Raw genomic sequence first — 13,964 nt, forward strand, 5'->3', positions numbered from 1 at the left:
TCAAATATTATCATTATGTTGTTTATACTCTTTTCTATTTTTTATACTTATAAAAGTTTTGAAAAAGTAAATTTCTCTCGTAGATATTAATTAAAGTTTTTTAGGTGGGCCTTATTACCCCCGGGTATTTTATAAGCAGTTCTTTCTTTGCATTTCAGTAGCTGTATTCTTTATGCCAAATACCATTATCCTTTGAATCATTGCTCATGGTCAACGTAGAGGTATTGATGTGTATACGAAAAAGAGTTGAGTTTGAAAAAAAATGGGGCGCTCTATACAATTAAATATATAGGTCAGAGAACTTTTGAGTACCTATATATGAGAAAAATCATACTGATTTTGTACGTTTTTAAAGAAGAACAAATCATCTAATGGTTGCAAAATTCATGCATTAAGATGAATACAAAAGATTTTTGTATTCATCTTAAAACAGGAAGTAAATAAATATTATATCTATATGGTTTAATGAATGTTGACGATAATGATGAAGCATCGCTAAAATATTGTACAGTATTTACAAGATTAAATACTCCACTAATAAAAGTAGCTGTTACGGCGAAACTGCTTGCCGTAAAGAGTTCATGAAATTACATGGCTTTATCACAATAAAAATTGAATACCTTCTTAAATTGTTAAAGGAAAGTGGATGTGCACTTAGCGACTAGAGAGGAATTTAGAACATAAAATCTGAAATTACATCATAAAAAACTAATAATTATACATTCTGCTTCTTTTTGCATTACTTTCAAATAAATTACGTGTATCAAAACTGTTTGTATTTTGGTTTTGATTAGCCATTTCATATGCATAAACAGAAATTCACTAAATCTGGTTATTTATTTAAAATGTAAGGTTTGAACTATTTTCTTTTGAGATGCTACAGGTTAGTAAATGCAACTAGCAAATTTTTTTTTCGGTTTTAATACAAACCGATAGGAGTTTGAAGTACAAAATATCCGCCTCGTGTGTGACTGGAGTCATGAAAGACAATAAATGTATAAGATTTAAACAAATGATTTTTTTCTGGTGCTTTATTAGCTATAAATCCATTTTGATCTAAAGAAATGCATTTATATATACGTCGCATAAGATGAATCTAGTTGCCAATCCCGTATATATCAGTCGTGCTCATAAGTCGTTATTTTATCCCTTTTTATTTTCCAGATGAACAAGAGAGTTATATAAATAAAAACATACTTATACAGGGTGTCCGAAAAGTCAACGATAATACTGAAGGGGCTGATGGAGCAACTCATAAGCAACCAGAAAAACATAAAATGACCTTAGGAAAAAATCGATGGTTTTCGAGATATTGGCACTTTAGTGGAAGTCACCAAAATCCTACTCTTGGATCAGATTTTTGATTGTCACGCCTTAAAAATAGATATTTCTTAGAATCTCCTTTTAGCTATGCAACACTGAATAGCCATTTTACTGATCAAAGACAAACATTAAACTAAACGGCCAAAAAATTTAATAAGAAATCTATTCTAAAATAAAGTATTACTTATTTTTATTTTTTTAACTTTGAATTTGACCGCTCATACTGGACCAAAAAAATTGTACGGCAACCTGGCTAATACCTTAAAAACTTTGCTCATTTAATCTACTTTTTAAAATTACCTAAATGTTTTTTTAACAGTTTACTATTATTGTGTTATAGTAAAAAATAACCCTAATTTACCTTATGATATCATTGTAAAAAAATTAAACAATTTTTTAAGTTATGTTTAAAATGTTTTTATTTACCTTAAAAATTAAAAAAATCAAAAGCGAAGGTAATTCTTATCACCATAGCAATAAACAACAAACATTTTTGGAATTTAGTTTGTTTACAGTATTCCGTGAACTAACTACTTCTTTGCTTGTATCCTAACGTTTATGTTACCTTTTGCTTTAGATTTGTTTTTGAGTTCACTTTCCTATGGACTTCGTTCTTTGAGCTGTTTGTTTTATTGGTTAATCATTTATTATGCCCTTGCCGTATACCGCCCAAGAATATGCAAACATGCATCTCATTTATGGTGAATGTAGAGAAAATGCTCTAGCAGCATCTAATCTTTATCAAGAAAGATATCCGAATTTGGCCCGATATCCTAACTATCGTGTATTTATTAATGTTTACCGCTCATATTCCGAAGGCAGAATGCCTCATGCTCCTGTTCGAGAGGGAAGACCTCGTATTGATTATGTTGATCAAGTTTTAGAAGAAATTGAAAATGATCCGACTACTTCGGCACGAGCAATCGAAAGAAGAACAGGGATACCGAAATCGGTAGTAAACGACATCACTAGGCGATTTCAATATCACCCTTATTATGTTCAACGAGTGCAAAGCCTACTGCCTCGAGACTACGAACCACGCCTACAATTTTGCCGCAGAATGTTGCAAAAAAATCAAGAGGATCCGAATTTTTTAAATAATATACTGTAGTCCGATGAGAGTACATTCAAAAATGATGACTTTATGAACATGCACAATTTGCACACTTATGCGTTGGAAAATCCCCACTCTATTCGAGAAGAAAGGTCACAGTACCGATTTAAAATAAACTTGTGAACCGGTATCTTGAACGGACGTGTAATTGGCCCATTCGAATTACCCGAAAATTTGAACTGGCAAGCTTATTTAGATTTTTGTCCAAACAATCTACCAATTATTTTAGAAGATGTTCTTTTGGCCAGTCGCCGAATAATGTGGTTCCAAAATGATGGTTGCCCGGCACATTATGCCCATGAAGTTCGTCGGTATTTAAACCAAACATACCCCAACAGATGGATCGGACGACTTGGTCCAATTTTATGGCCTCCCAGGTCTCCAGACCTAAACCCCCTCGATTTTTTTACTAAGGTTGCATAAAAGAAAAGGTTTATGCAAGACCACTAAATAATATTGCTGAATTATGGCAGCGAATAAATGATGCAGCCCAAGATCTTAACGCTGCCAGGAATGCAAGATGGATCAATAGGTCATTTATTAAAAGATGCCATGCCTGCATTCGCGTTGGTGGTAGACAGTTCGAACTCATTATTTGATTTTAAAATTTTTTTTAAGTTAAATAAAAAATATTTTTTGAACACAACATAATTATAGATTTGTTTTATTTTTTCATAAGGTAGATTAGGTTTATCTTTCACTCTATCACAATAACAGTAGAGCTTTTTTTAAAACATATTGGGTAATTTTAAAATTAAATTAAATGAGCAAACTTTCTAAGGTATTATCTGGGTTGCCGTATAATTTTTCGGTCCAGTATGAGCGGTCAAATTCAAAGTTTAAAAAATAAAAATAGGTAATACTATATTTAAGAAAAGATCTCTTATTGAATTTTCTGGCCGTTTAGTTTAATGTTTGTCTTTGATCAGTAAAATGGCTATTCAGTATTGCATAGCTAAAAAGAGATTCTAAAAAATATCTATTTTTAAGGCGTGACAATCGAAAATCTGATCTGATTAAAGTAGGATTTTGGTGACTTCCATTAAAGTGCTAATATCTCGAAAACCATCGATATTTTACTAAGGTCATTTTATATTTTTCTGGGTGCTTATGAGTTGCTCCATCAGCCCCTTCAGTATTATCGTTGACTTTCCGGACACCCTGTATAGATTAGTAAATAATCTTGATTAAAAATATATTTTTATACGAGTATTACGAAATATATGCATGCATTTTGATGTAGATTTTGAGAAAAAAAAACATTTTCGGAATTAGTATATGTACATGAATTATCAGGTGGCGTATAAAATATTTCAAGAAAATTAAAAAATTTTGGGAGAAAGAAAGGTCCATATATTATTTAGACGAAACATAGTATGATACACACGACACTGCAAAAAAGGATTTGACTGATAGTTCTAACAAATGTGTCCTAAAAGATGTTTCACCAAACAGGGGATTTCGAATGATCATTATTTATTCTGGTTCAAAAGAAAGTTATGTGTAAGAAATTGTGTAGCAAAAAAATTGAAGAGTGCAATGTGGACTATCATAAAAACATGGATGCAGATATATTTGGAGCCTAGTTTGAAAAAACATTTCCAAACATTTTCAATTCCAAATTTAAAGGAAAACAGTGCGTTTGTTATGGATAATGCATCATACAATCATAGAAAAAGCAGTATGCAGTAGATACCATAGCTAAAAAGTATGACCATACTGTCCTCAGACTTCCTACGTAACTAAAAAGGAGAATTCGCAGGAAAAATAAGAGTCCAAAATTTGATAAAAAAGTAATAAATTTGATTAAGTAGGAAGTAATAAATTTAGGAGAGGAAGGGTGGAGAAAGTCTGAGAAAAACTTATAAGATATGAAGAGGAATATCGTAATCTACATCAGATTATTTTGAATGAAGGGGATCATTTCATTATAAATTTGGATAATGATGAATCTGATGCAGAAAGTGAAGATCTGTGGCTAAACTAGTTATTGTTCCATATGGTAAGAAAACCCTATTTTTATTAATTAAACTAGTTTAAAATTTTATTTTTTACAGCTTACTGCCCTGTTGTTCTTCAGCGACACAATAGAGTCCACCTCTTCTTCCATTCTCTAAGAAAAAAATTTTTTTTTGCTATGGTAAGAAAAACACTATTTTTATTAAGAAAACAAGTTTAAAATTTTGTTTTTTACAGTTTTTTTTGTCCATGATTTGCATTACAGAGATACTATAAAACCAGTTTAATTATTTTTATTACAATTACTGCCACACTTGTTCTGTCCCAGAGAGGCAAGACTAATTCTTTCGTAATGCACTGGAAGAAATAAGGATATTTTACCTCTGAGTTGTAATTATTTTAGAAAAATTATTGTAAATTTATTATTAATAATTAAATTGACAAATTATTATTAATTAAATTTAAAATTCCGGACCTGTGCAAATCTTTACGCTTGGGCGACTAATGGTTAAGGTCAGGCGTCTAACAAATTAGTATGTGGGCGTATGTAGTAAAATTTTACGAATTAATCGTATATATTTTAAAAAAAATCATTTATTTATTTAATGGAATGATTAAATACCGCTTAGAATATTACTTTATGACTCTTTCTACAAAAAAAAATTGCAATTTAAACATGCATGCCATGTGACAATACAAGCAACACCGGCACATGGAGTATTCGCGGCACATCAAAGATTCTAATAGAACTCACAACTTCGTTTTTTCTTTTATACTGTGGCCTATTTGACAGTTATGTCTAAAAATGCAAATTTAGGTATCTAGAACGAAAAATTATTAAATATAAATATAAACAAAAAAAATTGAAGCTACACTAAATTTATAGTCTTGGGTTCGATTTTATTTTAAAAAACGCGTGGAATATAAAACTCTTCCCTTGTAGAATCCTTATCTTTACCTAACTGCATAGACAATAAACCTTTTTATTTCTGTTTACGTTTAAATTGGTTAATCCATAAGCAATTAGAGAACATAAAAAATAGACTAGATCTAAAAACTCTTTTACCCTTAAATTTTTTGCTTCTAACTAACTAGGAAATGATTTTGCCAATCAACAAGCCAATTAAAAAAATTAGTATGTTGAATTTTTTTATTTTCTTGTTACATTTCGGCAATTTCAAAAATCTCACAATAGCGCATTTTCATGATACTTTTTAAAAAGCCAGTGAGTGAATATTCCAGCGCCATTACTCTACACAATACATACCGTGACATGATTAAAAAGGGCTTTGTTTAAATTAAAAAGTTGTTTTAATATTATTCGGGATTTCGTCAATAAAAAAAAACTGTCGTAAATTGTTAATTTAAATATTAGTACAATAAAAAATTTCTTTAAAAAATATTTCAATATATTTATCGTTTTTAATATTTAGTAGATGGGTAGTAATAAAAAAAATATTTAATTTATTCTTACCAATCCATTGCAAGTTGATAAAGCTACTCTACTATTTCCATCTCCATGTACGTATCCTTGATAATGACAATTAGCACTGATATGTTTCGGTCTTGTTCTAACATGTCGATCCTTTAGTCTTCGTTCTATAATAACTTGTGGTGCCAAAAAATCTTTACTTGGTGTTAAAACCAGATGATGATCTTGTGCATATATTGTTACGTTTATTCTGAGAGTATCGTTTTTTGTTATGTAGTGGTGAATGAGGCTGTCTGAGAGATGGTTTCCATTGTGGTCCACTTTTATTGGTATTGCTTCATGGGCTTCTGTAAGTTCATTGGTGTATAAACCTAAAATGTAAACAGAAAAATTAATTACTTAAAGAAATAATCAGTTGGTTAATTAGTTAATTTTAAACTTAGAATTTTTCTAGGGCAGCAAATAAAAGTAGAAATCAAAGGCTAGTAAAAAGTAGACTAATAGCGAACGCAACAAATTATAATAAGTTAAATTTAGATTTACTGTATTGTTTCTATTTTGTATATTATATATTTTTTTAAATTCATAAAAATTTTTGTTTCAGTTTATTTTTTGTACCCTTAGAAACTTAGGCAACCTTTCCGTAAGAACAAGGCAAGGAACGACAATGAAAAAAAGTTAAATAACTAAAAAAAAAATATTGGTAATATAGGTTCGGCAGCTACTACTTACAAGGAAAAATAAAAAGCAAAATAAAAATTATATACAAAAAATGCAAGAAAAAAAAGGATGATGTCAAGGGAAGTTACCACAAAGAAAGAGTTTATAAGAAAGCAAAAATTTTTTTTTGTAAAAAAGTCAATGATATTTCATAAAAGAATTATGAGAAATTAAAGATTTAGACGTATAATGAAAAAGATTAAAGTGTACTTATAATAAGTTCTAATATCTGCCCTAAAGGGTAGATTGATTTAAAGCTCGAATCTCATGCATATATTGGAGCATACTTTAAAAAGAACACTTTTGCAAAAAACAACAAACTAAAAATTTCTACATCCTTCCTATCTTTTCTAGTAGGATTTGTAAAAATTGTGACGTTAAATCTAAAAAGTGAATATTGACATTCAGATAGAAAACAAGAAAAGACTAGTAAGCCCTGCTACATCTTAAAAATTATTTTGGATTACCGTCTTAAAAATGCAAAAGTTAAAAAAAAATTAACTATGCATTACTAATTGCCCAGTAACTTTAACTCAACCTTCAAACTATATATCTTAAAGAAAATCTTAACAATATTCTTGCAAAATACGAAGTTTCATATTTTGCAAGAATTCGTCTTAGGTATTTTAAAATTTCTTTATGTTTGAAGATAAATTCATTGATGTTAAAAAGTCAAACGTATAATAAGGGTTTAGTATTGAACTTTGAATCCAGTAGTGAGAATATTGAGTCAGTGATTATTAAATAATGTAAGTACGTGATCATTTCAGTTCTAAAAATAACTAATTAATGAGTGAAATCTAGAAGATATGAATAATAGGAAGAAGATTCACATCAAAAGAATAAAATTTACTGATTCGTGTTTTGTTATTCGTTACAGATCTAATGCTTGTAATGCTTTATTTGGAATATTTTTTCATTGGTTTTAGGACTATATATTGAAAATCTATAGGAATCGAAGTTACATTGGATAAGTCAAATTAAAGAGCCCTTTAAAGCATGACGAAGAATCTTAGTATTCACGTTCGGCAAATTCTCTTTTTGGGTATCAAAACACTTATATGCATGAGTAAAATATGCAACATATACAGTTTAAAGCATAAATTTAAAGATAAAGACTTAAATTCAACAGAGAAATAAAATTAAATAAAGAATTACGATTCTACATGCAGTTTGGGTAAGACTCTAATTAAAGGAAGAGTAAGAAAAACCCTTTAGTCCTCTTTCTGTGACTTAGCTTGAACTTGTGACTTAGACAATGACATTGCCAAATATTTTAATGTCATAATTTTTTTAATATCATTAAAACCTTAATGCATCTTCGGAATTCTAATCGGAAATAAAATACAGCATCAGCGCCCATTTTATAACTAAATGAACAAAATAATTTTTAAAATTATATATCTCCAGTGATATGCCTGCATTTGATGGTAAAATTATTAGTAAGAAACGAAACGGAAAATTGCTTTTTCAAATTAAAAAAACTTTTTCAATTATCAACGAACTGGAATTAAGTTATTTGGATTCGCAGAGGTACGACCGTTTCCTTTTATTGACATTGGGGATGAAGACACTACATTGTAGTTCACTGGAAGGTCAATTAGAGGAAGCTTTAAAGGAAAATAAAGAGGTATTGAGTGCTGTAAGAATAGGAAGTGATGATAAAAATTCAGGTTTATGTGAGTATTTATTAAATATTCGAATATGATAGATTGTAATAAAAAAATATAATTTTTTTAGGCAATAGTATATCCACTGTAAGCTTAGTTCATCTTCAATATAAATATGAAGAATTACTTACCAGTCATCGAGGTTTACTACAAGTTCTAGAGCTAAGAAACAATGAAGTGAAGAAATACTTGAGTGAGAATCGGAAACTTCAAGAACAAATACAACGCTTAAGCTATGAACTAGGAGCCGCCCAAGACACCTTGAACTTTCTTAAAAGAAAAATAACTGATTTCAAAAGAAGAAAACATCAGAAGATTGTCAGATTAAAGGCGGAAAAGCATACACTATCTTTAGTGCATGAAAAGCTTGTAGCTATGCTTCACAGGCAATGCATGGAAAAAAATTCTTTTGTGGAATCTCTGCTTAAGACAACCACAAAAAGTGAAAAGGCTTTACTTCTGCAGGAAATAAAGAAGAATAATACCTTAACGTATGAAAATTTCCAGCTTCAACAAGAAATTCAATACCTAAGAAACATCCTTAATGTGTCAATATCTAGAAAGCCATCTAAAGATACAGTTAAAAGTTTGCCAATTTATCGGTGAAATAATCTATTTTAATTGGTTAAATCTAGCATTTAAGAAAAACATTATCAATAAAGCATTTGGGTAATATAATAAACAATGGTTGATCGCTTAATTACGTAATTTAGCTATATATTGTCAAAAGGCTAAGAACAATAGCCGCATAAGCTATAAATAAAAGACCGTCAGATCCCGTCGAGATTCCAAGTAATAACATGGTCCTGTCGATCGAGATGAAATAATGCGAAATTCATTCATCGGATAATCGTTATAAGCAGATTATTAAACGGCCGTGTAAACCGATAAAATGCCATAAATTATTTTAAATAACGTCATAAATTTGGACTGTATTATTCCCGTGGTATCGCATTTACATGACCGTATGACACGTTTCGTCTGGCCACGTGCTTGCTCGTGAAGACGTGAACTAAACTATTCGCTTCGAATCTGATATTCTAATATTCATTAAAAGTTACAACTTTGTTTCAATAATTGTTTTAAAAGTTCACGATATTTAAACGATTTTCTATTAGTATTTAACGTTTCAATTAAAATTTTTTGATATTCATTTCATTCTAAGTAAATGGTTATAAGACGTAAACATTCAAAATCACTATTGACATGATTATCTTTTCGTATTCTAGGAGTGCTTTTTTGAATTTTTTTTACTAGTCAAAAATCTATTAATCGTAAAACATCATTAAAATATTTCGCATTTTATATGTAATGTAAGAAATCGTTTATTTTTTCAGTTAATTTATATTATTGTAATGATATTGGAAAGGCCAAAAAACCAGCTGATTCTTCGTCATTCCGGAATGAAACGAGTGGCACACCGCACGACATGAGTCAATTGACATTTCAGTCGAAGTTTGATTCAAAATATCGGCGTGAGATTTAAATCGGATATAAATAGTACTAAATTAATACGGTGAAAATAAATATACCTAGTAGTCATAAGTGATCATGTAGAGGTGTGAAGTAGATCCTGTCTTTAATGTATACCTTAACAAATAGGAAAAACTCTACATTGGTGTCAGGTGTGGGGTGTAAATTGAATGTCAGTCAACTGGATATTGGTTAAAAATAAATAATAGTGAGTTGAAATAAATCAGACTAAAGTGTGTGAAAATACCAAAGCTGATGGATTTAAAAATTTTATGTGTTGAAAAGGGAGATGGAGGAAAGAGACTGTGCTACGACGGGAAATAAAACGGACTTGCCGAATCGGACAACTTTGTGTTTGCTGGTGAAAGCGATATCGGTCAAATAATTGATTGAAAAAAAAAATTCTGGAAAAATGTAGAAAACTAGAAAAGCAGATTCTTTTTTTAATGGAGGACAGAACTAGAAAGTTTAAAACAAAATTACAATTTTGGACGTCAACACTATCGATGAACTGCGCTGTAGACCTTCAGCACTGGATAATAAGAAGAAAATTTCTGGCAATACGAAATCTGTTGGGCTGATGCGTCTCAAACCGCCTCTATTTAATGGTATTATATTTTGAAATATTTCTCAGCGTTAGTTTGAGGCGGCTGCAAAAGCAAACAGTTGGTCATCCAGAAAGAAAGCGACTGCCCTTAAATGGGCCTTGAGAGGATAGCTGTCATCCTGCAAAGAATGTCCCCTAAAGAATAAAATGTGTACGATGACCTAGTAAGGTACTTGAAGATGCATCACCAGGCACACCTAGAACATGCCCACCACACGCAGTTGAAAAATCGGTGCCACAAATCAGAAGAGTCCTGCAAAGAGACTGTAAGAGTTTAAAGCTGACATTGCATGTTTGGTTCAACTGGCATATCCAGATTTCGCGGTAATAGTCATGAAATATTTAGCAGTTCTGGACGAACTTTGCGATAGTGAAATGAGGCAGTGTTTACTACTAGCACATTAATCTAAGCTAACGCGGGCCTCTTAAGTCGAAGCTGCCAAGAACATAAATAAAAGCCAGGTTCGTATACGGCAAGTGATCCCAAAAGAGAACGACTCTAAGAAATCGGCCAAGGGAATGATAAGGGAGCACACTGAAAGATGTTGCCGCCCCAACCGGAATTTGGAGTGTTATAAACGTGACGAAGCAGGCTACGTAAAAAGACATCTTTCAGAAGGCGCTAGTTCAACTTCCGTCAAACTAAAGAAGGTCGATGCGAAGAGATTATCGACGACCTGTCTTCAACAAGCAGTAGCAAAAAGATCCTGTTCGGAGGATTTCAAGCATTGTCAGCGGGCAGAGAAGAAATATGCTAAGTTGTTAAGGACTAGCATCACAACCTGATACTTGGTAAAATGGGGATCTTATAAAAGACCCAGAAAAGGATCCCGATATCCAGGTAGTTCTGACCTAGATAAAGAAAAGTAGAAATCCAACTTGGGAAAAAAGTTGCTAATGATTCTCACAATGTCAACGGAATGAATGGTTCAGTATGATGGCTAAGACGAAAATAGTTGTTCCCAAATGTGAGATTTCGAATTACTACATCCATGCTGGTGTCTTTGGAGGACATCTTGGAGTAACAAAGACTGTGAGAAAAGGAGAAAAGGACAGATTTTACTTGCTTAGTAGAAAGGCAGACGTAAGGGATTGGTGCAGGAAATACAATATATGTGCGGCAAGTAATAGGCTGTAAAAACGGAAAAGACTTTAATGCGTAAGTACAACGTAGAAAGCTCGTTTGAAGGAATTGCTGTTGATGTTACTCGTCCGTTTCCCAAATCACGAAATAAATACATCATAGTAGTAGTAAACTTTGCCAGCAAATGGGTTAAGGCATACCCTCAGGATGCCTCTACTATTATCAATGCCTTAATAAAAGAAAAGATCTGCCTATTTGGTGTACTTTTGGAGTTAAATTTAGACTAAAGACGAAATTTTGAAACCAGCTTTTCCAGACATTGTATGACGCTTGAAATCAAAAAAACAAGAACTACTGTATTACATCCTCAGTCAGATGGCTTGGTTGATGGAATGAATAGAACCATTACTCGGTATTTGACTAAAGTAGTCTCTAGTCACCAAAAGGATTGGGATAAGCTTATTCATTTTTTCGAGGTGGTTTTTCGATAGGACATCTATGAAAGCACAGGCGAGTCTCTAGCTCGAACAGTGATGGGAAGAGAACTTCGTTTCCCATACGGCCTGAAATTTGGCTGCCAGCTAGGTACCGATGTTGCCAGGGGGAAACCTGCAAGATAACCGATGAAGAGACTGGTAGAAAGATCTTTTACTTGATTACCAAAGAGGCGTCATACCAGAAGCCAACCTATGAGCTCGTTTGAAATGCTTTGTGTTTTCTAAAAAAGAAGTTGCTTGCCGATGTTTTGCGAAGCCTAGCATTTCCCAAACTCGCATGCTAGTCCTCATGCAATAGTCTGAACTGTCTAGTAGCCTGATAGTCTGGTCTTCAGATCTACAGGTACAGTGCAACGTTCTTTCGAGAAAACCGTTAATTGGTATTTCTACAAGAGGTCCAGTTGCAAGAGGGGGAACATTCTGTCTATATCAACAGCCACCATCTTGGGGATCATTTCCGGATGAAATGAGTTTAGGGAGGGGCTAGTGTAACGATATTGGAAACGCCGACAAACCAGCTGATTGATAGAGCTGAAACCAGCTACGTCATTCCGAAATAACACAAGTGGCACACCGCACGGCGTCTCTAAGGTAAGCGAATCTTCCGGAATCATGGTCAGCTGAGTATATAAGGAGCCGTATCACTGTTGGAAGTCTGTTGACAGCTCAGTTATTGATTCGAAACATCCCAGTAGTCGTAAAAAATCGCGTTTAGTAATGTATGTTTGTGTAGTGTCTGGTATGTAAAAAAAGTGAACTATTTTTGTGCAATTAAGTTTCTAATTCATAACTTGAAAAATTCATCCATTATCCCAAAGATGCTGGTCATACACTTTTATAAAAGGTAAAAAACACGAAATCTACAGCATCACAAATACATTTAATAAAATTACGAAGGTTACATGTTTCGCTCGACTAGAGCATCATCAGACCTAAACAATAATTAAAATTATGTAACCCGAAAAAAGGAGAATTCAACAAAAACTTACCATAACATACATAAAAAACCTGACATATAAGTAAACAAAGCTTACAATAAATTCTAATTCATACCTTAACCGATGAGAAAAGGTTAAACTGTAACCTTTTCCCGTTGTCAAAAACGAAATTTTCTAAAAAATTTTATTTGAGAAAGGAGGAGAACAAATGTTAAGTTCTTTAAGCCTCTGGTTAAAAATAAGCTGATTTATATTCCTATAATATTTTTCCTGCATTTTATTTTGTCAAATATATTTAAATAACAAATAATCTCTGAAAAAAAGATTTTTTCTAGACGCATTTGACTTTCTTCCGGCTTCGCCCTCAGGGCAGAAGTTGCTAAGAAGCTAAGCTGTTTAATAAAACGCATGCTAAAAAAGATTTATTCGCTTTAAAGAGTGTCCAGTATGAACAAATTGACAGTCCACGTCAAATCCATGGATTTGCCAATAAAGTAACATTATCATCATAGATTTAGAGTTGGAAAAAATATCCTGACATAATTCCTAAATAAAAAATCCCTCTGCCCTTCCGTCTTAAGTAATTATTTGAAAAACATACAAGGCTTTAAATCGGTACCCTTGGTAATATGTGGGGATAATAATTCTTATTTGTTTACTCTTCAAAGCATTGAGGCAACCTTTGTCCATCTATAGATTATGATATATAATTTTATAGAATCGTTTTAACCATGTACTTTTTCCAGGTGGTATCGATGGAGCAGTTGAAATTCCCAAGTTACATTTCTAACACCAACTGGAGGATTCATTGGGTCAGCCCATATTTGGAGCAAAACTACCTAAAATACACATAATTTTTACTACTCAAAACCAAGCTATCAAAATCAGGCTATAATCATTTCTTACTGGTTTCTCGTAACTGTTGATCGATACGTTGGAAAGTCTTAGAAATAGGCAGGTGTCTATTAAGGAATCTGTCAGCGTACAATCTTCATGCTTTTAAAGTATTCCATCTTGACAATCCTTACATTTTTTGTTACGGAATAATAACAAAGTAAGAATTTTCAGTCAGTTTTTGTGCAAAAAAAGTGATAGCTTATTAACCGAAATAATACGCGCTAATAAGTGGCGCTCTCTAGAAATTTGG

At 32.2% G+C, this 13,964-nt stretch overlaps 2 protein-coding genes across 6 annotated transcripts in view; one reads left to right on the plus strand and one right to left on the minus strand.

Moving 5' to 3' along the window:
• LOC126733789 (A disintegrin and metalloproteinase with thrombospondin motifs 7-like) overlaps window positions 1-13,964 on the minus strand; it is a 198,213-nt gene that overhangs the window by 82,228 nt on the left and 102,021 nt on the right. For all 5 annotated transcript variants that reach the window (XM_050437190.1, XM_050437193.1, XM_050437192.1 and 2 more), the window contains exon 3: window positions 5,871-6,199. In XM_050437190.1, the coding sequence (XP_050293147.1) occupies window positions 5,871-6,199 (329 nt within the window). The remainder of the gene's footprint in view (window positions 1-5,870; window positions 6,200-13,964) is intronic.
• Window positions 7,818-8,918, plus strand: LOC126733791 (uncharacterized). Its single transcript, XM_050437195.1, has 2 exons — window positions 7,818-8,227; window positions 8,289-8,918. The coding sequence occupies exons 1-2, from the start codon at window positions 7,963-7,965 to the stop codon at window positions 8,822-8,824; spliced, it is 801 nt and encodes a 266-aa protein (XP_050293152.1). The 5' UTR covers window positions 7,818-7,962; the 3' UTR covers window positions 8,825-8,918.

The sequence above is a fragment of the Anthonomus grandis genome, chromosome 3, assembly GCF_022605725.1.
Source record: "Anthonomus grandis grandis chromosome 3, icAntGran1.3, whole genome shotgun sequence".
NCBI classification, from domain to species: Eukaryota; Metazoa; Arthropoda; class Insecta; order Coleoptera; family Curculionidae; genus Anthonomus; species Anthonomus grandis.